Here is a 24,331-nt window from a genome sequence, read left to right as displayed (position 1 = left end):
CGTTCCCATTTTACAATTTATAAACAAATCGAGGCACAGAGAAGTAAATTCTAAAGGTTAAAAACTGTTCAGAAGCCGGGCCGGGTAGCACATGTCTTTAACTGTAATCTCAGCTAAGCAAGAGGATTGCCCTAAAGTATGCCTATGGTGCTAATTTACATAGTTAACTCCAGGCTGGTTAGGACTACACAGGGATACTCTGTCTAAAATTCAAAATCATAAATAAATTCTAAACTGGCTGTCACCTGGTATATTCATTCAGCTTAGTTCCATGCACAGTTTTAGTGATTCCAGTAAATGTAGTCATTGATAGTATTGACAGAAATGTATGCTGAACTATGACTAACTCATAGACAAGAGACATGTGTGAGTTGTCCAGGTGGGCCGGCCTCATTCTAGTTGGTATCAAGAGAAGAAAAGTAACTACAGTTAAGATCATGAATCTCGCTGGAAAATCAGTTAGGTCAAACCTAATTTGTGGAAGGTGAATAAAAAGGGGAGCTTGACTTTGAGGTGTGTGGAGATGATAATTCTGTTGTGGTTATCAAAATTGCTTGCAAGAGGCATCTGGTGTAGTGTGTTAGCCTCCGGTAGGAAAGACACGTATAGCACTTGCTGAGATCAGGGAAAGAGAAACGTGCTGTTTGGGGCCACTAAGAAGGTAATTAAATAAAGGGAGCAATGAGGACGTGCTTTGCTTGTCCTTTCCGGGGGGAGGGGGAGGGGGAAACAGGAAGCCTCTAACCCCAGCACTAAACACCTACTCAGAACTCACACCCTTTGGACCTGGGGCTGTTGAGAAGTACTTTCCTACCACAAAGCCCAAACTCCCCTTCAGGCAAAGGAGAAGGAATTTGTGCCTTTCAAAACCAACTCCAATCCGACTCCGAACTGAAAGCTTGTAAACTGGCGCATTCTCCAGTTTCTCGGGCCGAGGATTCTTCCTAAAAAGGACAGGACACACCTGGCTGGCCAACCTCGAGTCTCTCCTGTAATGTTTTCCCATCCTGTGACCCTTTTAAGAGGCGGATCCCGCAGTGTCCTTTTCCTCTCCGCTTGCTCGCTCGCTCGCTGGCTCTTTCTCCCAGCCACCTCTACCCCCAGCCGGGTGGGCGGAGCTTCGCGCGAGCGTCCGAGAGCTCGACGAGGCCGCGGCAGTCGCGAGCGAGCATCCCTAGCGCTTGCTTGCAGGAGCTGCGTCTGCAGTAGCCTGGCCGCTGACGCTGCGTGCAGGCTGGCTGGGCAGCCTGCGACCTCGCTGGCCCCGCGCCCGCTGCTAGCCGCCGGCTCCCCACCTGGTTCGCACCTAGTCCCAGCCCGGGTCGCCTGCCGAGTGCGCGCCATGGGGCCGCCGCCCGGGATCGGGGTCTACTGCCGCGGCGGCTGCGGAGCTGCCCGGCTACTGGCTTGGTGCTTCCTTCTAGCTCTGAGTCCGCACGCGCCCGGTTCCCGGGGAGCCGAAGCCGTGTGGACCGCGTACCTCAACGTGTCCTGGCGGGTTCCGCACACCGGAGTGAACCGCACGGTGTGGGAGCTGAGCGAGGAGGGCGTGTACGGCCAGGACTCACCGCTGGAGCCCGTCTCCGGGGTCCTCGTACCGCCCGACGGGCCCGGGGCGCTCAACGCCTGTAACCCGCACACCAATTTCACGGTGCCCACGGTTTGGGGGAGCACGGTGCAAGTATCTTGGTTGGCCCTCATCCAACGCGGTGGAGGCTGCACCTTCGCGGACAAGATCCATCTGGCTTCCGAGAGAGGGGCTTCTGGAGCGGTCATCTTTAACTTCCCTGGGACCCGCAATGAGGTCATCCCCATGTCTCACCCGGGTGAGTGCAGCTACTAATTTGCAGCTCTTCAAACCTCTACTGGTGACCAGCTTCCCCGGTTTCCTTCCCTGCTTGTCTCTCCCTGTCCCTTTGCTTGGAAAGAAAACGGGTGCCCCCTTTTTTGCCCCCACTAAGTAGAGCAGGGTCCTCCCAAGAGACTTCAGGTGTAGGGGTTGGGTGCAAAAGAATTCTTCAGAATTTAATTTGCCTCTGGTGGAAAAGGGTAAGACAAACGGGGTGGGGTGCTTGGGGGGGGGTCGCAGAGGCTGGCACAGTTGGGGTTTTCGCTTCTTTTCCTGGTGTTTCACAGGGGTGCTTTCCTGGGATTAAGGGTGTGGGAGGGTGGGCATTGGCTTTTAAACTAGGAGGGAGAACATTGCCTGGGAATCGCTTTGCAGTATAAAAACGGATTTTTCTCCTCTCTCTGGGTTTCTCTTCACATTTCCTATGAATCGAGTACAAGATTATGTTACAGGACTCAGCTAACCTCATTGTAATTTTTGTGGAAACTTTAGCTTAGGAGTTCTCTGCCCAGTGGTCTTGGATCCCAAGTAGTTCTTCTTATCAGTGCTTTTGTTTGTTGCCTCTTGACAAACCTGATTTAGCTTCTTGAGTTCCAAGGCAGGCGATTAATGTTACTGAAAATAAAATAAAATAATATAAAGGCCCAGACTTTGTAAAAAGTCATCCAGGTACTTCTGAAATGTGTGGACATGGTGGGGGTGACTATTTAACTCCCTTCAACTGCCTTTACAGAAACCTCCTTTTTGTGGTTTGTGATCCTAGGACCTGAAGGACAAAGTGTGTGTGTGTGTGTGTGTGTGTGTGTGTGTGTGTGTGTGTGTGGTGGTGGTGGTGGTGGTGTGTGTGTGTGTGTGTGTTGCAGGGGAACAGGAGAGAGAAGGGAAGAGTCTAATAACAATGTTTCCTGGCTGTTGAGAGCTGGGCCTAAAGTCAGACCTTGATTCAAATTTCTGCGCTGGTGCTTCCTAGTCCTGTGACCTTGGGCAACTTATCTGAACTCTGAGTCTTGGTACTCTCTCATCAGTCAAATGAGACGGGATAATAAGAAACCGATTATCCACAGGTTTGCCTCTAGGGTAAAAATGAAATCAAACCTTCTAGAGTCTAGGGCAGTGTAACTAAAGGTTAGCAGAGACAGAGACTCCTTTAGGAGTCCCTGAAGGAAGGAATTTAGTTATTTAACTGCATGAGAATGTGTGTTTTGCTTGCAGTACTACCATTGGCTTGGCCTGGAGAGCTCTGGCCCTGAGTGAGGGGCTGTGTGGCACAATGGAAAGAGCACTGAACCCGGAACCCCAGAGATTGGAGTTCCTGTAAGCTCCCTCCCTTGCTTTGCTCAGCTTTGTGACGACCTTGTCCAAGCTACATGTCAAATGGCAGTGTAAGCATTGGGAGGTGGGCACCAAGTTGGCAGAGCATGCACAGATACAGCAGAGATAAGAGAACACAATGGTCAAGATCAGCTCTAAAAGGCTGCAGTTCTTAGATTTAGTATATTGATTAAGGGAGCAAACTTATCTTTCCTAGATGATAATGCATTGATTAGAATGCAATTACATTTTAAAGGCTACTCAAGTTGAATAATGAGGCTTAGGAAAATTTCAAGTCTTTATTTGGCTATGTGATTTTACAAGGATTTGACTTAGTCTTCTCCAAATGAGCTTCATTTGCATGAATGATTCTCAGTTGAATAATATATTTTATTGAGAGCACGCCAGGTTAAATGACTGGACTTGTGTGAAGGATATTTATCTGGCAGTTTTAGGAGACAAAAGTAACTTTTGGTGAGCTCCTACTGTGTGCTAGGCTTTCCATCTACACATTATTATTATTATTTATTAACAGGGACTATGGTGTAGTAGGAAAAACAGACATTCATCAAAGTCAAGATTGACAGTCCAGTTCTGGATTTAACACACAATAGCTTTGTGACCTTGGGCAGCTTATTTAACCTTATTGAGTCTTGGCTCCCCTACTTGTAAATGAAGATGATATTTATATTGTGATAATTACTAAGAATAACATATAAGCTAGGTAGCAGAGGAGAAACATCCATAAATGCTAGTTGCATAATAGATTAATGATAAGAAGAAGTGAAAAGTGAGTGTACAAATATATGGTTTTCCAGTTACCACTTTGAAGACATGGATGTCCTGAAAATCTAATTCGGTCTTTTGCATTGCAGGATCTCATATAGGAAGAAAGAAAGTCACAAGTGCACTGAAAGATATTTGGGTACTTTTGAAGCTTTTTAGTACCCGAATTGATGACACAAACAATATTGCTGTTATATGAACTACCCAAAAAGCTAACAGATACTTTTGAGGCATAAAATGACACTTCTCTATGGAACTCCTAGAGAAACTACTACTTTTCAGCATAGAGAGAAAGGACTTCATTCCCATTTGCCATTGAGGATTTGGGACGTGTTGTGTGCTGTTTGCTTTTCTCTCTCCTGAGAACAAATCTGGGGCTTCCTTTTAAGCAGCTGCTTGACCATAGTGGGTAAGTGGGACGGAGGTTTAAGTTTTAATTCATTATGTATTACATGGGGCCACCAAACATGAAAAGCCGTTGCTGCCTTCTTTGTTTACCCAGTCTTCACAGACTGGGTAGCACACGGGGGCTACACATGAATCATTTGAACAGAATACCTCTGCTTTCACCTACCAGAACTGGAAAATCTTTTATACCCATTGTTTCAAGTGATTGAAATGAGGGGTTTGAAACCATTTCTTTTGTTTTTGTTTACTTGTTTTGGAGGCAAGATCTTACTGGGTAGCCCAGAGAGGCTTCCAACTCACTCTGTAATCCAATGACTTCAGGCTGGCTGTAGGCTGATTGTACTGCCTGTTGAGATTACAGGCCATTGCCATGCCTAGCAGAACCTTTATTTATTTATTTATTCATTCATTCATTTATTCCGTTTTGGAGAAATTTTACAATATCGAGCAATCATTTAGGAAGAGGAAGCTGTAGTTTAGTGGATGAAAAGGTGTTCTGCTCTCTGAGGATGGCGGTGCATGCCTTTACTCCATGCCAAACAGAGGCAGGCACATCTGTTACCTCTGAGTTCAGGGCCAGCCAGGGCTCCACAGAGAAACCCTGTCTCAAAAAATAAAAATCACACAAACGCAAGAAAGTGTAGTCTACTATCGACTTGTGCAAATTATATTTGTATTTTATTATGATTGCAAACTATTCAGAAAACCCAGCTTCACATAGAGAAGGTATTACAAAGGATACATATGAAGTAATAGTTTGCTGTGGAATACCTGAATATACATGAAATATACATATATATGGAATATATATGAAATATACATATATATGGAATATATATATGAGATATGTGATGTATATATGAAATACATGTGAAATATATATATATGAAATATATGATATATATATATATATATACACACACACATATATGTGTGTGTGTGTGTGTGTAAAATATATATATTTCAACCAAAGTGATCTAGGAACTGAGAAGAGAATTCTGAGGAGAATTTGGTAGCAAAGTTTAACTATTCAGAGTCACTTCAAATATGAAAATCAGACGAAGAGCAGCCAAAATTTAGAGTAAGCACTGCAGCCATCTAAAATGTCGATTTTCACAATGAAGTGTGTTAAGCATGCCTTCTCTATTACACAACATAAACTTCTTTCTCGGATCAAGCAGATGGGCCTAAGCCATGTCTGCTGTCTAATTGAGCTCAGCCTACGGGTTGAAGTGATCTGTATACTTGCTGGTCCAATTTTCCTTGCACCAATAGGGGCAGGCATGGGTTTCTTAAAGGACCCATGTAGAGCTACAGCGTTCCTCATTTATGGCACATTTACAAGTACTTGAAACATGTGCGAAAAGGTGATAGGAGAAGCAGCGTTTCTGGGGGGCTTTAGATTTTAAAAAGTGAATGAACTAAATAGTGTACATTAATGATTGGCTGCTCTTTCATCAAGCATAGTGTGGTATATAAAAGTTGCTTAGCTGGGCGTGGTGGCGCACGCCTTTAATCCCAGCACTCAGGAGGCAGAGGCAGGCAGATTTCTGAGTTCGAGGCCAGCCTGGTCTACAGAGTGAGTTCCAGGACAGCCAGGGCTACACAGAGAAACCCTGTCTCGAAAAACCAAAAAAAAAAAAAAAGATAAATAAATAAATAAAAAAGAAAAAGAAAAGTCGCTTGTATACTTTATTGAAAGATACTATAGCGCATTAGTTAAAAGAATGGGGCCTGCCACTCACTATTTCTAATCTCTAGAACACTTGTTTTACTTCTCTGAATTCTCTCTTATTCAAGGTAGGAATATTTAAAAAAAAAATAAATCTCTTGAGGTTGTAGGATTAAATGAGCTAGTGTTGACGAAATGTTCTTAGGAATCCCAGTAAGCTAGCTAAATGTATTTTATAAAATGAAAATTGAGTCCTATGTTTAGAGACCAAAATTTGAAAATGAGCAGCCTATGGTACTTCAAAGTCTGCATAACTCAAAATCTTAATTTAAACCCTCTAGGCAGAGAGTAGACCGGAGAGATTTTTTTTTTTTAAACAAGGAAAAACTCCTTTGATCTTCCTAGCTTTGACATTCTCTTCTTTAATAGCTTCTTTTCAGTCAAGCTACCAATCTTTTCCTTTTCCATTCAAAAAGAACCTTGAAATACTATTGGTTTGAGCTATCTCACTATGTAGTCCAGGTGGACTCAAGCTCACTGAGATCTGCCCACCTCTGCCTTCCCAGTGCTGGAATTAAAGGCCTGAGCCACCAAGCCTGGCCCTGAAATTTGCTTTTAGACTGACTTATCACCATCCCAATATCCTAGTTCCTTCTGGACTCCTTTTTTTCTTTGCTTCTTGAATAAGTTAGAATAAGTTGATTAAAGCATTGGGTGGTGATAATTTACCAATATGAAATACCAATGCCAAATCCATTTCCAGACTATCCTTCATAGCTCTTTTCCATTGCATCTCACAGCCCCCCCCCCCATTATAACAGCTGCAGCATCCAGTTGATGCTATCACTTTAAATACTGTCACACAGTCCCCTTCTCTCTTGTGATAATTAATACCCTGCTTTCGGTTCCTGTGTCTTCTCTTGGAGAGACACAGAAGCAGCTAGCTTCCTGATTGGTCTCCTTGTCTCCAGTCATTTTCTTCCTGTACACAGTTCTTCCATGTTGCTACCGGAATGCAGCTCTGATCACATAAATGCCCTTGCCTATACATTTTAAAATACTCTGCTCAGCATAACATACACAACTGAATTGGTCTCAAAGTCATTCCAAAACTTTATATCCCTCTTTACTCCTATCTGTCCTCTCCTAGTATCAGTGGTTTAAATGTGCATTTTTAATAGTTTTTAAATCGTTGTGAGTGTGTGCTGTGCATGCCGTAGCATACAGGGAAACTCAGAAGATGACCTTTAGGAGTCGATTTTCTCCTTCACCTTAGAGTCTGGGGAGCCACCTCCAGTCATCAGGCTTGGGCAGCGAGCTCCTTATTGATTTTTCTAGATGGGGTTTCTCTGTGTACCCTTGGCTCTCCTGGTACTCATGGCTGTCCTGGAACTCACTCTGTAGACTAGGCTGGCCTAAAACTTCTGAGTGCTGGGATTAACAGCATGAGCCACCATTGCCCAGCTGTGCAGCAAGATCTTTAACATGCTGTTTGAGTTCACTTGAGTTCACTTTTACCCATGTGTTCTTTCTAACTCTGCTGGTCAGAAACCCATTCATCCTTCAAATTTCAGCACAAATGCTTCCTCATCCTTGAAGATACTTTTTTTTTCTTTAAAAATTGCTTAGCTTTGTTTATTTATTTGAGACAGGGTCTCACTATGTGTGCCTAACTGGCCTGAAAGTAGATACATAGGCTACGTTGGCTTCGGCCTTCCCCTTGCTTGGGCCTCTTAAGTCTTAAGTCTTGGGAATGCAGGCATGGGCCAGTTTGTGCATGCCAGTATCAATTTTAATTATTGCACACTAATTACACATATTTATGAGCCTCAATTGTGGCATTTCTATACAGCCCCCCCCCAACTCACCCCTGTAGTCCACACCTGAAACAAAATATCAGTTCAAACAGCATCTCATCTCTTTTCATACTTTCTGCCTTTTGCTGGTTGTTATTTGTTGATATACATTTTCCTTCAGAGTAGATGGTAGTCATTTTTATGTTTTAATTTTTAGATTCTTCATAGGAGCCTTTGTTCTGGGTGTACTTTAGAAATGCCTTTTAAATTGCCGTCGGCTCCCAAGAAGTCAAATGCCAGAGGGTCATAAGATCCACTAGAAAGGTATCTCAGGCCTGGCAATGGGGCTATGTTTTATTGAGCATTATTAACTCTGTGTGTGTGTGTGTGTGTTGTCTGAGTGTACGAAATAGAGTAAACGCCATATTCTGTGAAGAATTTAGGATTTCATAGGATGAAGAACATATAATAAAAAGATAGAAATATTTCAAATTAGAGGCTCCTTAATTTCTGTAGGGACCAAGTAATGACTAAATTCGATGTTATTTTTTTTTTTTAAGCAAAATGACTTGGGTAACAAGTGAAATAATGACAAATGAATTTTAGACTTTTTACATTGCGCTTTCCCTGTGCTATTTTTGGATGCTTAAAAAACTATGCCAGCCTTCAATTTGTATCTCCAATTAAAATGCTTCCATCGAACATGTTCAACTTTAAATTCCCCAGCATAAAATGAGTTCACTTTTAAGGAAAGAAATATAGCTAGATCAGTATATTGATTTCTTTGCACATATAGTTTTTTTTCCTCCTCTATCTCTGGGAAATACAGATGATCACATATCTACTATCACATTTAACCTCTACACTCCCTATCTCCTTTCGGATTTTGTTCCCACTTCTAAAATGATAAAAAATTGTAAGTAAAAGCATTGAGCTTCGATATGGAATGCAGTATACATAGTACAAACATACATTTCTTTGTTATTTTCTGATTACACAGCTAAGGGTAGGTAAGATATAAAACACATGATCCTCCTTCCAAAGCACAGAAGGAAACACCATTAATAATTTTTCTATGTGTAAGTATAGCATTATATTTTACATTTGTCATAGTCACAATTTTTCATAATTAATGCCATGTTAGGAATATTCAGAAAAAATTAAAGGCATACAAATTTGAAGAAAAACACATTTTTCATATTTAGTGTTTTTTATGTTTTCCAAGTATATACTATTATTATTGTTATTGTTGGTTTACATATCTATTTTTTTCTTTTTTCCCATCAATTCACTGTCTCAATTGTAGCCTCCCCTTATCAGTTCCTCCTCCCCCACATAACTCCTCCCCCACCTCCCTCCCCTTCTTCTCTGAGAAGGGGGAGGGCCCCCAGGTAACAACCCACCCTGGCACATGACATCACTGCAGAACTATATATATCCTCACTCACTGAGGCCAGACAGGGCAGCCCAGTTAGGGTAATAGGATCCACAGGCAAGCAGCAGCTTTTAGGGTAGCCCCCACTCCAGTTGTTCAGGACACACATGAAGACCAAGCTGCACATGTGCTGAATATATGCCAGGGGCTAGGTACAGCCATGTATGCTCTTTGGTTGGTGGTTCCATTTCTTGGAGCCCCCAACGACCCAGGTTAGTTGATTTTGTTGGTCTTCTTATGGAATTATTCTTACTTTATTTATTTATTTATTTATTTATTTATTTATTTACTATTTATTTACTTTGTTTGTTTGTTTGTTTTTTGAGACAGGGTTTCTCTGTGTAGTCCTGGCTGTCCTGGAACTCACTCTGTAGATTAGGCTGGCCTCAAACTCAGAAATCCACCTGCCAGGTGCTGGGATTAAAGGCGTGAGCCACCACTGACCAGCATGGAATTATTTTTAAATTGTACATATATACTGTGTATACCACAGCCCTAGATCAAAACCCAATGCTTTTAATTACAGAGTTGTTGGTCTCTCAGCTCCTTCTCCAGCACTATGTCTGCCTATATGCCACCATGCTTCTTATCATGATAAAACTGTAAGCCAGCCTCAATTAAATATTTTCCTTTATGCAAAAAGAAAAAAAAAGGAGTTCTCTCATAGTTAAAGGTTATATCAATTTACTAGGGACTGGAATTGAACCTGGCTCCCATTAGCTAGCAGAAAGAGAGTGCAATCGTCGGATAAGGAGCAGGATGATTTGCATCAGTTAAAACAAAAATATGTTCTGTATAGATGGTTACATAAAGATATACTCAAGAGCTCTAAAATGGTCTACTCTACTCCATTTGCATTGTCTGTTGTGGCTTTGTTCTCTTGAAAGTTTTTTTTTTTTTTCTGAGTCAGGGTATGGTCTATTCCAATCTGCCCTCCAACATACTATGTAGCCATGATGACCTTGCAGTACTGATCCTCAAGCCTCCACCACTGGAGTGCTGGGGATACATGTGTGTGTGTGTGTGTGTGTGTGTGTGTAAAACCAAGCTCAGTTTCTGCAGTACAGAGGATGAAAGCCAAGGCTTCTTACATTCTAGGCAAGCATTCTGCCAACTGAGCTTTGATGGATTTGATCAGCATTTGTGCTCGAGTTCTCTTTCTCTTGACATTCCTATAGGTGATATCTTTTCTTACAGTTGAGACTTTCTCCCATTAGTTGAAAGTAGCTTTGAAAAAAATTCGATTCTGTCTACCCAACAGTAGAATGGTCTTGGAGTTTTTTCCAAACTTTGATAGGGTTCCATGTATTTTCAGAGAGGATTGGCACTGGGTTAGAGATTCAGCACTGAAAAACAGCATATGATAATTTATATGTGCATATGTAATATGCACATACAATATATGCATATATAATGTATACATATATAATATAATAATGATATATGCACATGTAATAAGTGTGTATATATATATATATATATATTAAAGTACAGCATACAAACTAAAAAGGTATATAAATCATTAGCTTGAAGCTCAGTAAATTTCCACAAATGAAAGCACTTGTGTAACCTGTACCTAACTTGATAAGTGAAATAATATTGAATCTCAGAAGACAAGCAAATAACCCAATGTGAAAAAGGTTTGTACCACAGTTATCAATTGGGTCCAATCAGCCACAGAAACAGTATGGTGATTTTCCTCCCATACATAGTGTTGGATGTTTATTACCAAATACATGGGTATTTTTATGTGTGCTTGTTCCTGGGTTTGTTGTTGTTATTGTTGTTGGAAAGAATTTTAAAATAGTTCAGAGCCACTCCACTTTTCCCCACAACACCCACTTTGGAGCTCTGCATGAGACTCTTTTGTTTTTATTTCATGCCCCACTCACTTCCTTTTCAGCTGTATATGGCCTTCTATGCATCACGGTATGTGGTACTGCTTGCATTTGCCAATAGACTAACTACAATATTGATTTCTTAGCTAAACAAAGTCTGGTGATTCAAGCTGAGCAGTGGGAAACCAGATGTAATTGGAGGCTATTTGGTTCAGAATCTAATTGTGAATTACTTGGTTTTAACACTTGAACAATCAGGGACCAACCTGTGACTTTGAGTTAATGCTATTCATTTTGACCTTTCCGGGAAGATGATGGTACTGAAATTTCTTGTGCCTTATGATCTCTCTGGAAGTGGCTTAGACAAATGCTGCCTGCAATTAACAACATCTTGGCATTTAAAAAGAAAATAACACCATATTATTATCATTGTTGGTGAAAATTACAGGTTATTTTCCTCTTCCTTGTTTTTCTGTATTCTCTGATTTCTTAGTATGAATATATTTTACTTTCGTAACCAGAAGAAATTAAAAAAAAAAAAACCTCAATATGTCAATAGTTTGATAAATCTTAAAGAAAGAATTAATGCTCTAGTATAACAAAAACATATAATTATAGAATAGGTTACAGACTGAGGATTTAGGAATTGCTGTGGCCTTTTAGATACAGTTGTGTGGTTATTAGGTTACATCCTTCTAAACCTTAATTGATTTTTATATGTATAAGAGACTGCAACACTAAAGAACTTGAAGGCCTACAGTCTTCCTATTTTGTTATGAAATGTTTCTCTTTTCTTTTATATTTATTTTTTTTTTATCTTCCCTTTGTGCACATTGAAACCTAGATAGCTCATCTTTCTTTCTGTTTTCCTTTCTTTTCTAGAAGAGGCTTGCTGAATCTCACTAGCATCCTCCAGCATCCATTTTATTGACTACTTTTAAGACTGAGACTTACTGAATGACTTAGTATATGTTGATCATTTGTACCCAGCAGCACTAGCTGCTCTGATACAGTTTTTGTCACTCTAGAAAGGAGGATGCATTTTTACTAGAGTAAGAACAGGAGGGACCTTAGTGCTCTTGTTTTATACTTTATTAATGATGAATAGAACATTTTGGCTCATTAAAATTGAATTACTTTTTAATTTCCATTAAAACTACTTTTTCTTATGTGAAACTCCACTAGTTTGTGATTCACACAAGAAACCCTTGAATATATAGGTTGCTGTGGTGCCATTTTTTTTTTTCCTTTTAAGAAACTTGCCCCACTTTCTGCCCTATTCTCTACCTTTACTGATCTGGTTAACTCTACCTTGGGTACTCTTACACTCTGCAAATACAGGTATGTTCTCATTCTTTTTCTTCTCCTTCCTTCTATCTCACCTCCTTCCCCTAAATTCTCCCACCCCTCTTTCCTTAGTTTCTGATCTCCCTTGCCTTCTTCCTTTTTAAAACTGCTGTTTCCTTGCTGCTGCTGCTGCTTCTGCTTCTTCTTCTTCTTCTTCTTCTTCTTCTTCTTCTTCTTCTTCTTCTTCTTCTTCTTCTTCTTCTTCTTCTTCTTCTTCTTCTTCCTCCTCCTCCTCCTCCTCCTCCTCCTCCTCCTTCTTTTGTTTTTTGAGACAGGGTTTCTTTGTGTAGCCCCGGCTGTCCTGGAGCTCACTCTGTAGACCAGACTGACCTTGAACTCAGAAATCCGCCTGTGACTGCCTCCCAAGTGCTGCCATTAAAGGCATGCACCACCACTGCCAAGCTCAGCTCCTTGCTTCTTTTGAAGTGAAATGAATCACTATGTATCAGTGCTCTTGATATATAATTGACCTTGAGCATGTAGTTGCACTCACTCCCATATCTGCCACGAAAACTCCAACCAACTATGTAATCCTCCTGATTAAATTTACCTTATCATGTTCTAGTATTCAGGATAAATCTGAAATGTTCTTGTTTGTTTTGCTTTAAATATTATAGAGATATGATTTTTGGAAAAGTTTTCTTAAATTTGGGGTTAAGTAATATTATTTTTATTTTCTTACATTTTAGTCCTCATTATATTTTCAACATGCAACAGTCTGTGTGCTCCTTTGAACATCCAATCTCTTTAGCAACATTACTGCGAGGAAAAAAGTGTTTTCTGTAGTTCCAGATAATTAGCTTACAGATAAACTTTAGATATTACCCATTAGTGTTTTCATGTTTCTAACAATGATAGTCCTGCCGCTCTTCAGCTTATTCCATTTCTTCCAATTGTGCTGCTTTGGACTTTATTGTATTGAGTTTCTTTGTCATATTGATCATGGTTCTCCCTCACCTTTCCCTGTGGTTCACCATGAAGAAGTTTTGTTTTTCTAATTTTAGATGATCTCTGAACATAATATTTATTCTAATAATGCTTATAATATTCTTAATTTTGAGATATTTTATTTACTTATACTTTAAATGTATGAGTGTTTGCCTCCATGTATGTCTGTGTACCACATGCCTGCAGTGCCTTTATTGGCCAGGTGAGCACGTTGGATCTCCTGGAATGGAGTTCCAGATTGTTGTAAACTACCATTTGGGTGCTAAGAACAGAACCAGAGCCCTCTAGAAGACCAGCTAATGTTCTTAATTGCTGAATCATTTCTCCAGCCCCTATTCTTAAGGTTTTAAAAAATATATCTTAAATTTGACTTGTGCTTCAGTTAGCCAGTAGCTTTTCCAATGCATCTTTTCTCTTCATAGAGGATTTAAAGTCATTTGGATGGAGATGAAGATTTTCATTCATACATAAAGCCATGAGCAAACCATCTATAACACTGTTCCCAAAGTGCTCTTCTAAAGAGTTTTTGCATCAAATTCTTGGTTTCCACCCAGTCTCTTTCATTTTCAAAAGCAAGTAAGAGGTGTGAGATAACAGAACTGGCCAATGTAAAGATTATCTCTCACCTCCTTTCTGTAGTCCTCTGTTGTGTGTCTTTTCCTAGGAAGACAGAAACAAGTATCTGCTCATCTCCAATAGGACATTGACCAAAGAAACAATTCAACCTGAGTCTAGCTTAGTGAACTAGTGAGTTTATTGTGATTACTCACAGGAGTATGGATGGCTTAAAGCAGTGGCATCACTTAGAAGCCCACTCCAACATAGGTGATGACTCATGAAAGTTGTATCCTTGGAGTGCCCTGCAAAACTTGCAGAGAGCTCAGCCAGCAGGAGACTTCTCTCCAACAGTAGTTACTGCTTATATAACCTTAGCGTGAGGTGGGGACTTGTTTTTAGTTATTTTAAAAACTTTTTTATTCAAAATAATTGTACTCTGATCACAGTTTCTCCTCTTTTGTATCCTCCAAGATCCTCCCCACAGTTCATGTTTTTTGTTAATTTCTTTTTATAATACGCTATGCTCATGTTATATTCCCTCACGCTAGAAAAAAACTTTCCAGAAACTTTTTCTTGGGTAAGTAGAGCTTTTGAATCTTACTAGGATTTAGGAATTTTCTGAGACTTGTGAGTTGTTTATTTCCTGAGCCTTTTGAGTGTTAATTGTTCCCTGAGTCTTAACAAGTTTTCCACCTGGGTGGAATATTTCAACAGCACTCGCAAACCATTGCATGTTCACCACTTCTTTTTTGACTGATGTCTGTTACTTAAACTTGCTAACAAGGTAAGGGAACTTACTTAACCTTAAGTAATGTAATGAAAGGCTGACAGATAACCTTTGATAGTGAGGAAACCTATTTGATTGCTTTATTTCTTTATTTCAATCTATGGTACCAAGGGTGAAGGTGTTCCTTTTGAAAGTTGAAGATAGCGTATTACAATGCAAGAACAGGTGTCCTTGAGCCTGATTTCTTGACGTGAATTCCTGTTCTACACATGAATAAATATGTAATACTGGGCATTTTGACAACCTGAACCTCAGTTATCTTATTTGTGAAAGAGACCCAGTAATACTTATTCTCCATGATGCTATAAATAAAGTGTTGAATACATAGTGAACAATTGAAGAATGTTAGTTCCCTTGAACTTGTTGCTAACAGTTTTATTAGTTTGAAACCATAGTTTTCCTTTGGTTGTTATAGTTTTTCAGTTTCATACTTTGAAATATGTAATTGTTTTATATTCAAAAGAAGAAAAGAACAATGACACCCATTTTGCTTCCCCACCCCCCGGGTAGTTTCTGAAAAATGATAGGAAAATTGCATAATGAAGAAATGGGTCTAGACATGTGGCAAATGCCTGTAGTCCTGGTACTTAGGAGTTTGAGGCAAGCCTGGGCTACCCTGTCACAGATAAAACAATGACAACAACCATGGACATAACTCAGAGGTAGAATGCTTGCCTATCAGATGGAAGTCTCTGGGTTTGATCTCTAGTACCATAAGAAGACAAAGAAAACAACAAAAAAAAAATCAAAAAAAGAAAAACCTACCAAACAAAAGTAAATGGGCTCTAGGAACAACTGTCATGTCTTCCATTTTAAAGTCAGAACAAGACCTTAGTATTAGGGCATTAAACTCCATCAGTGAAAATGTTTATGGCCCCCTTTCTAGCATAGAAGTAATGAGAAAGAATTTGGGAATCAGATGGATTTTAATATGATTCTCACTTCATTTATCTCCTGTAATATCTTTGTATGCTTTGCCAAATTAATCTCTTTAAAACTTGGTTTCTACCCATGTGGAATGGAGAGTAATAATTATGTGTACATTATAGACTTATTATGATGGATAAATATAGATAAAGAATTGAGTGCACATTTTAATACATTAAAAGGAAAGCTTAATTTCTCTTTCACCTAATCTGTAGTCCAGTCTTGGAGACTAGCACTGCACATCACTGTATCATTTCTAATATGCCAAGAAAACTCAGTTCAATTTCATTTAATGTATTGTTTCTGAACTTCTTTATCTATAGACTTTCTTTTTATCTCCAAAATACTAAACATCTGAAATATATATAATTTGGGAATTCTGATTAGCATACACTTCATAATTTCTCCCTTCTCCCATTATTTTTTTTTAATTTTGGCCTCATAATATTAACTATATCAAAGTCTTGTCAATTTATAGAAATGACTAAGCCAGTAAAGTTACTTCAATCCATTATAGCAAGAAGAGAATGCTTCAAATGTGACAAAAGTGTGGATACTTCACTCCTTCTTAGAATGGGGAACAAAATACCCATGGAAGGAGTTACAGAGACAAAGTTCAGAGCTGAGACAGAAGGAAGGACCATCCCGAGACTGCCCCACCCAGGATCCATCCCATATACAACCACCAAGCCCAGACACCATCGCATATGCCAGAAAGATTTTGCTGACAGGATACTGATATAGCTGTCTCTTGTGAGCCTATGCCACTGATTGGCAAATACAAAATAGATGCTCACAGTCATCTATTGGATGGAACACAGGGCCCCTAATGAAGGAGCTAGAGAAAGTACCCAAGGAGCTAAAGGGGTCTGCAACCCTATAGGAGGAACAACAATATGAACTAACCAGTACCCCCCCCCCCCAGAGCTGTATCTCTAATTGCATATGTAGCAAAGGATGGCCTAGTTGGCCATCAATGGGAAGAGAGGCCCTTGGTTTTGTGAAGATCATATGCCCCAGTACAGGGGAATGCCAGGGCAAGGAAGTGGGAGTGGGTGGGTTTGGGAGCAGGGCGGGGGGGGGGAGGGTATAGGGGGCTTTGGGGATAGCATTTGAAATGTAAATGAAGAAAATATCTAATAAAAAAGAATACTATAAAAAAAACAAAAATATTTGTTAATTGAATAACCTGTATTCTATAGAATCTTGCAATAATACATATTTTTCTCAACATAGTTTAAGGTCTTATAGTGACCTATTCTAACTGTTTCAATGGTTTTCTTTTATGCTTTCTGAACAAGATCCTATGTTCTAAAACCACTGCTTTCCTAGTGGACACAGATGTCTATATTATAACCTGACCTTAGACCCCAAATTGTCTGTGTCCTGGTATTTAAACCTAATTTTGAAGCTGAGATGTACCCAAGTTCCCAGTTGGAGTGGAATTATTGACTCCTGTGGAGGAGGCCTATCAGCATGACCATTTTAGCAGAGTCAGCTAAACTGTGTCACTGTGTCAGTGAGCATCATACTGCACACAAGGTCTATAGAGTAGGACTAGTCTTTAGCTTTTTATCAATGTATATCTCATGTCCTTTCTTTAGGTGGGCATACCTAATTTAAATATGATAGCTTTGTATGTGAGAAAGAGGCATATCTTTTTAATTAGATATTTTCTTTATTTACATTTCAAATGTTATCCCCTTTCCTAGTTTCCCCTCTGAAAATCCGCTATCCCTTCCACACTCTCCCTGCTCACCAACCCACCCACTCCCACCTCCTGGCCTGGCATTCCCCTATACTGGGGCATAGAACAGAAGAGGCATAGCTTAGGGTGTTCATATCTTAAAAGGATGAATTTGGTTTTCAGACTGAATCAAATTTTGAAGAACCATCACATATAGCTGACAGTAGCACAAGATGTTCCACTGATGTTTGAAACCATAAATATTATTGAACCATAATACACATATATGAACATTATATATATTTATATACGTATTTTCCTTTACATACATACCTATGATAAACATTTAATTCATGAGTTAAGTAGAGTCAGGATTCACAACAATAACTAATAGTAAAGTAGAATAATTATAACAGTATAATAAAACTAAAGTTTATGACATTTTTATTTCTGTAGTTTTCTATATAATCATATTGGAATATAGATAATTGAAATGTCAAAAAAATGTGATAGTAGATGAGAGGGTACAGTGTAATTAAAGCTTCACTTAGTAAGTGTTTATTTGGCATATGTTATTGCCACTTTGGTAGATACCATAGATACAATGATGGAAAACATAGTCACCAACATGAAATTTATAGCTTGGTGTGAAGGATGAGTAAGGCATACACTGCATGGATAGCTTAAATCAGGCCATCTAACCTACATGCATCAGGGTATTCTGAAAAGATGTTAAACTGCATGTGAAGCGGAGCTTTATAGAATCTTTTACCAAAAGAGCAATCCAAAGATAGTAATGAAGGAAGCAAATCAAAGAACTAGACTGGTGGCTTGGACTCCAGTGGGTAAATTGTTACTGGTGATTTAGGTAATATCAGCAACAATAAAAATGTGTTCTATTGGGAAAGGAATGGGCTTCTTTCTAATGTGGCTAAATTTTCAAACTTCTATATGAAATGCATTGCATACTTTAAAAAATTATTTTCTTGGCAGACTTTTTCCATACATGGCAAATAATTGATATTTTTCTAGATACTGAATTGATACTTTTCTAAACCTTAATATCAGTCAAACTCCAACATAATGCTTCTCAAAGTATTACGTGTAGACCACATAATGCAAAATAGCCCATAAAACTAGTCAAACCAGCAGATTTCCACATCCTACCCCAGATGTACTGACTCAAAATGGGATTTAGGAAGTCTCCCAGTTAGGTTCCATGCATAGTAAAGTTTTAGGATCATTGATCTACCCAAAAGTCTTAAAATGATATCAGAGGACTATTGTTGCTCCCTGTAATTTTGCAGTGGTTTAAGAAGTCAAGACTAGTTTCATAATAACACTTCAACATCATTCACTCTATTCATGTTTACACAAATGATATAAAAGCAGTGATGAAAACTGCTAGCATCATTTTTGTTTGTTGTTTTGCTTTTTGAGACAGTTGGCTGTCTTGGAACTTCCTCTGTAGACCAGGATGAACTCAAACTCACAGAGATGCATCTGCTTCTGCCTCCTGAGTGCTGGGATTAAAAGTGTGTGCCACCTCCCCCCAGCAAGGAACCTATCCACTAGCATCTAAAAACAAATGAAGGCTGAAAACATTAGATGGTATTAATTGTTATTTTCTATCCCTGTGTACTTATAAGAAAAGGTAAATGCCAACTTCGCAGAGAATATCCCTCAAATACCATGGAGTGCTCAGCTGTAAATGGGGCATCTACAGTGCATGTCTTTCTGCAAGGCTCAGTGATCATTGTGAAAGAGGAGGCAGGAAGATTATAAGCCAGAGTGGTAGATGATTGCATGGAAATGGGGTTTTCTCTACCCAATAAGGCAGTCAGTTGCACATGTGAACTTATGGTAGTTATGGCAGAATGCATAAGAACTGTATAAGCTAAAGCCAGACAAAATTGCAACATGGAATGGGAGATGGGCATGAAGTCCCATGCCTAGCTGAAGAACATAGATGTTTGATAGCTTCTGGGAGAGGGAAAGTAAGTTCTCTTTAAGAGCATGATATCTATAGGACCTAGTAGTTCCATGGCAGGCCGTATACTCAGTAGTAACACTAATTGAACTTGATGGTTGGTTTGGTTTGGGTTTGTTGTTTTTGCTGTTGTTTTACTTTTTGAAGACAGGGTGTCTCTGCATAGCCTTTGGCTGTCCTGGAGCTCACTCTGTAGACCAGGCTGGCTTTTGAGATCTGCCTGCCTCTGCTTCCTGAGTATTGGGATTAAAGGCGTGCAGCACCAGCACCCAGTAAACTTGATAGGTTTTCAAAAGGAGAGAACTTGAAATTGGGTGGATAAGAAAGTGAGTGTGGAGCTGGCTGGAGTGGATATGATCAGTGTGTGCCTTATGAAGTCTCAGACAAGGAATAAAAAAAATTACTTCAAAATTAGAAATAAAGCTGAAGGTTACTTTAAAATACCCAGATGAATTAGTAAAATAATTAGTTTTATTAAGTCCCTCCTCTATGGGACTTACACATAGGTGTGCTTCTGTGTGATGGGTGAGTGACATAGGCATAAAAGCGGCTTGCAACACAATCAAGTGTTGTGTTTGAAGGCAAAGCACGTGTGGGATAGAGCTGTCAGCTGAGCTAGCTATTCTTTTCAAATACCTCCTTTTAACTTGACAACCTACTGACAAACAGGAGCTCTTCAGAGCTAAATATTTGGAAGACCTTTTCTCAAGAATGAAAACTGAGCCTGTCATTTCAAAGAAAAGCACTGACAGTATTTGCTGCCAATGATATGATTTTTTTAAGGTTTCAGGCAAAATTGGAACTGAAAAAAAAATGAAGCCACCATATAAACTTGATAACTTCCTGATACTTGGGCTTTTTCTGATAACATCCGTGTTGATATTAACAACCGATTTACCCTTTTCTATTGTATAGTCTTGAAATGAGTTCTTATTTAAATCTGTATAATTCAATGAACCAATACTTCATAGATGATCAGTGCATGATATTAAGGTGGATGAGCAGAAGCAGAGGCTATAGCCCAGTTGATTAAATGCTTGCCTTGCAAGCATTAGGCTCTGAGTTCAAGTTCCAGAACCCATGTGGACAAAGCTAGGTACAATTCTGCATGTTTAGAATACATGTACCTAGGAGGTTGAGACCCGTGGAACCCTGGGGCTTGCTAGCTAGCTAGCCTAGCTTCTTAGTGAGATCTAGACTAAGAAAAACCTGATCTGAAAAAACCAGGGTAGGTGGCTTCTGGAAAATGACATCTCAGGTTGACCTCTGAACTCCATGAACATGTAAACATGGACATGTACCCACATACCTATATAGGAGCTCCCTACAGGAACATACACAACACACAAACACACACACACACTGGGGGTGGGGCACAGGGTGGAGGAGGTGGGTGTGGATAAATATCCATTCAATATGCAAGGCAAACCAGTGAATTTCCATTTAACCAAGGAGGGAAGGTCCATTGACATAGTTTCAAATAATATCTTTTAACTAACTATAAGTTCAGATTGCATGTAATATCAAAGTACAGTATATTCAATTAATCTAAAAATACTATTAAAGCAACACTTACTTCTCCAGTTGCATCGCTTCTGTGAGTAAAAATGTACTTCATAGGACTCCACTCGTAAATAACACCACTCTATTTGTTACATTTGGAAGAAATAATAGTTGTTTTAATAAAATAATGTTATGCATTTATGATGACTTTAAGTGAATGAATTAACATTTTATAAATTCCTTGGTATTAACTTCTAATCTGGTAAATGTCACTAGAAATAACCTACATAAACAAAGATTCTTTGAAGTCGTCAGTAACTTTTAAAACATGTAAAAATGTCCTGACACCAGAAAATTGGAGAACTGTGAATTTTGCTCGACATAACAACTGGTGGAAATCAGCCTAGTCAAGACAGGACTAGATGTTTTCAAAACAGTTATGAGAATTGTATACTTGTAAATGTGATAGATCATGTACAAATTATTCATCTGTGACCTTTTCTTCAGAGTTGCATCTATTTACTTACTATCTTTAATATGCTGCGTTCTGAAGACTCTATCTATTAGAGATTGGTTTTGTATAATATCAAAAACTTAACCCTTTATTCCATTTCTCTGGTGAAGCTGTGCCCTCCAAACTTACAGCTGAAATGCTTGAGAGTCCAAACCAACAGAACAACTTTCTGTACTGTACATACTTACACATGTTCTGTCTGACAGAAGTACTTCTTAGACTTCCATTCTAAGAGCTTTGGTATTCCTGACTGAAATCAGTTATCTTTCCTAACTGCCCAAAGAGTTTGTGCTGTAAAGGAAAACAAAACAAAACAAAAACAAACAAACAAAAAAACCAAGTCTTTGAAACCCACTATGGAAAAAGTGAATTTTCCAAAGTCCAGGTGATTGGTTTCAGGTTCTACTGATTAGAGAGCTGTTTATTTACTGTGCAGGAACCCCTCACAAACAGACTTTGTCTGTTTCAGATAGCAGTAAATGCCCAATTGCTGACTTCATTGCAGTGTCAAGATGCCTGGGCAGTGTTGAATGTGAGCTTAGTTTTACAACAACCACATTGGACATCAGTGGCCCTGTTATTTGTAATTCACTCTTAATGAATACTTCTGCTTTCCTGACATTAAATTAAGAATGCTATTTTTACTCATCTCCTTATGTTTTCTGTTGAAATGCCCAGGTCCTGTAAAAATGCCATCATTATGCTTAAAATACTCCATATGTTATGAAAATCTTATTATAACTTATTTTATAGCTTGACATATTAGTATCAAAGGTGAATAAAAAGGTCCACAAACACAGAACTTACTGTGTCTTTATTCTCTAGAAATACTCATTTAATGACTTTGTGTTTATAAGTAAATAAGATTAAACTAGAATAATATCATTACATTTTTAAAATAAATGGAAAAGGTCAGCTGTCAACGTGAACCTGTATCTAATTTGTGTGCAGTTAGAATACTAAAAAATAAAATAAATGCCTCCATAGTGCTTACACTAGAGACCATTGTGATTTAATATATTAGTCGTCGAATGCTATTCAGAAGTGGTGGTAAGCATTGTTACAGGGGTTAGTGAGATGGTTCAGTGGTTGTGAGCACTCGACCTTCATGAGGACCTAACTTTGGTTTCCAGCAGGCATGGTGGGTGGTTTGTAACCAGGGAATCTGACACTCTTTTGGCTTCTGTAGGCACTTGCCACTACCACCACATACACAAATAGTTAATAAAAGGATTGCTACATTCTGTTCTGTTATCACTATTCCCAAGACAGGGACCGTGTTTTGGGTATTTACTGTAGCCCCATAGCTTAACACGGTACCTGACCTGTGTGTAGATACTGAAAAGGGTGAAATTGGGGGTACTGATTGTCTTCTGTGTAACTGGTCCATAAGGAAGTGATTTATAGTTTTACTCATTGGCAATGATTTGATCACCTGAGCTATCCAGATCACATTCTCCTGGTTTTAAAGTAGAGAATTATTACAGTGAAACTTTAGATAGAAAACTAGGTAGCAAGCTAGGCCCTGGTGACTTGTGCCTTTAAACCTAGCATTCCAGAGGCAGAAGCAGGCAAATCTCTGTGAGTTCAAGGCCAGACTGGCCTACAGAGCTAGTTCTAGGACAGCCAAGGCTTCACAGAGAAACCCTGTCTCAAAAAAACCAAAACCAACCCAAACAACCAAACTAACAAACAAAAGGGAAGAAAAAGAAAACTAGAAAAACTAGATAACTCCCCAACTTATAAAACTTTAAAATTAGTGCATTGATATTGATGTTAAAGATCATTTTATAGACTGTCCAATCTGTTTGCATGGACTATGTTATTATATGTAATGTTATGTTATTATATATAATGTAAAAGGACAAGGTAACACTATTGAGAAAGATGATATAGCATAAGGGACACAGATTCAACAAAACAAGTTGGTTCCTGGATCATTGGAATTGTCTTCTGGGGGCTTTGAATGCTTGTCCTTAGCAAAGATCCATTTTATGAGCTGTCTCTGGAGTGGCAGCACCTCATTCTCCCTAATAGGCAAATAAAATGGTATCTGGCCTGGTGAGTCACACAGCAGTTGGGAGGTGATAACAGGATGGTCAGTAGTTTAGGGTCAGCCTCAGCTACCCAGTGAGTTTGAGGCACATCTGGGGTACAGGAGACTCTAAGGGCCTGCAAAATATCTCAGTGAGTGAAGGTGCTTGCTGCGACAAGAGTTCATTCTGCAGACCCTATATGTTGGAAGGAGAGCAATGACTCCCACACGTGTCCTGTTCACATGTATGTGAATACGTGCACAAAGTTTCAAAATGAATGTAAAATCAAAATGAAAGACAAAAGTTCTTCTAGCCTGCATGCATGTGTCTTCGACGTTCCTTTCACTTTCTCTCCCCCAATGACTATCTACTTTAGGAGTAACAAATTGTAAGCTTTTATCATAAGCATATAAACTGCTTATCATAAGTGGCTAACTTTCACATAATGAGTGTTTTGTGAGACTTTAGAAAGATCACTTACCAAACTGAAATAATAGCTCCATGACAGAACATTTTTATGCATGACGCCCCTGGGCTCAGTTCTTAGCACAACAACAAAAAAGAAAAAAGAAAGAAAGAAAAGAAAAGAAATGATCATTTTAAAAGTCCCTAAAGCTAATTTGAAGACTTTGGAATCAGTTGAAACCATAATGGCCATAAGCAATACTGGACGGCCATAGGAGAGCTCACAGGAAAACAAAGCTTGGCTAGGTTTGCTTTAGGAGGACAAATTCACACACACCCAGCAGTCATAAAAGGCTTTCTTTAGAACCTCGGGGTGGGGCTTACTGGTAAAGTGCTTGCCTGTCAGTCTTGGTGGCCTTCTGGAGGCCTTGCCTTTCATTCCTAGCCCTGAAACAAAGAGCTAGGTTTTGTTTGTTTGATTTTGTTGTTCCACTAAAACGTTACTGTTCTTTGGAATCCAGTCAACATCTTCGT

At 39.2% G+C, this 24,331-nt stretch overlaps 1 protein-coding gene across 2 annotated transcripts in view; it reads left to right on the top strand.

The window, feature by feature from the left end:
* Positions 1-24,331, top strand: part of Rnf128 (ring finger protein 128) — a 105,841-nt gene that overhangs the window by 43,645 nt on the left and 37,865 nt on the right. Inside the window, exon 1 of one of the 2 annotated variants that reach the window (XM_085838008.1) lies at positions 1,137-1,826. The exons of the other annotated variant lie outside the window; for it this stretch is intronic. Coding sequence (XP_085694134.1) covers positions 1,343-1,826 — 484 coding nt within the window. The 5' untranslated portion in view covers positions 1,137-1,342. Of the gene's footprint in view, positions 1-1,136; positions 1,827-24,331 lie in introns of those variants that run through there. 2 annotated transcript variants of the gene reach the window in all.

The sequence above is a fragment of the Mus caroli genome, unplaced genomic scaffold (assembly GCF_978045245.1).
Source record: "Mus caroli unplaced genomic scaffold, Mus_caroli_1 scaffold_5, whole genome shotgun sequence".
Classification (NCBI taxonomy): domain Eukaryota; kingdom Metazoa; phylum Chordata; class Mammalia; order Rodentia; family Muridae; genus Mus; species Mus caroli.
This window is presented reverse-complemented; position numbering and strand designations above follow the sequence as displayed.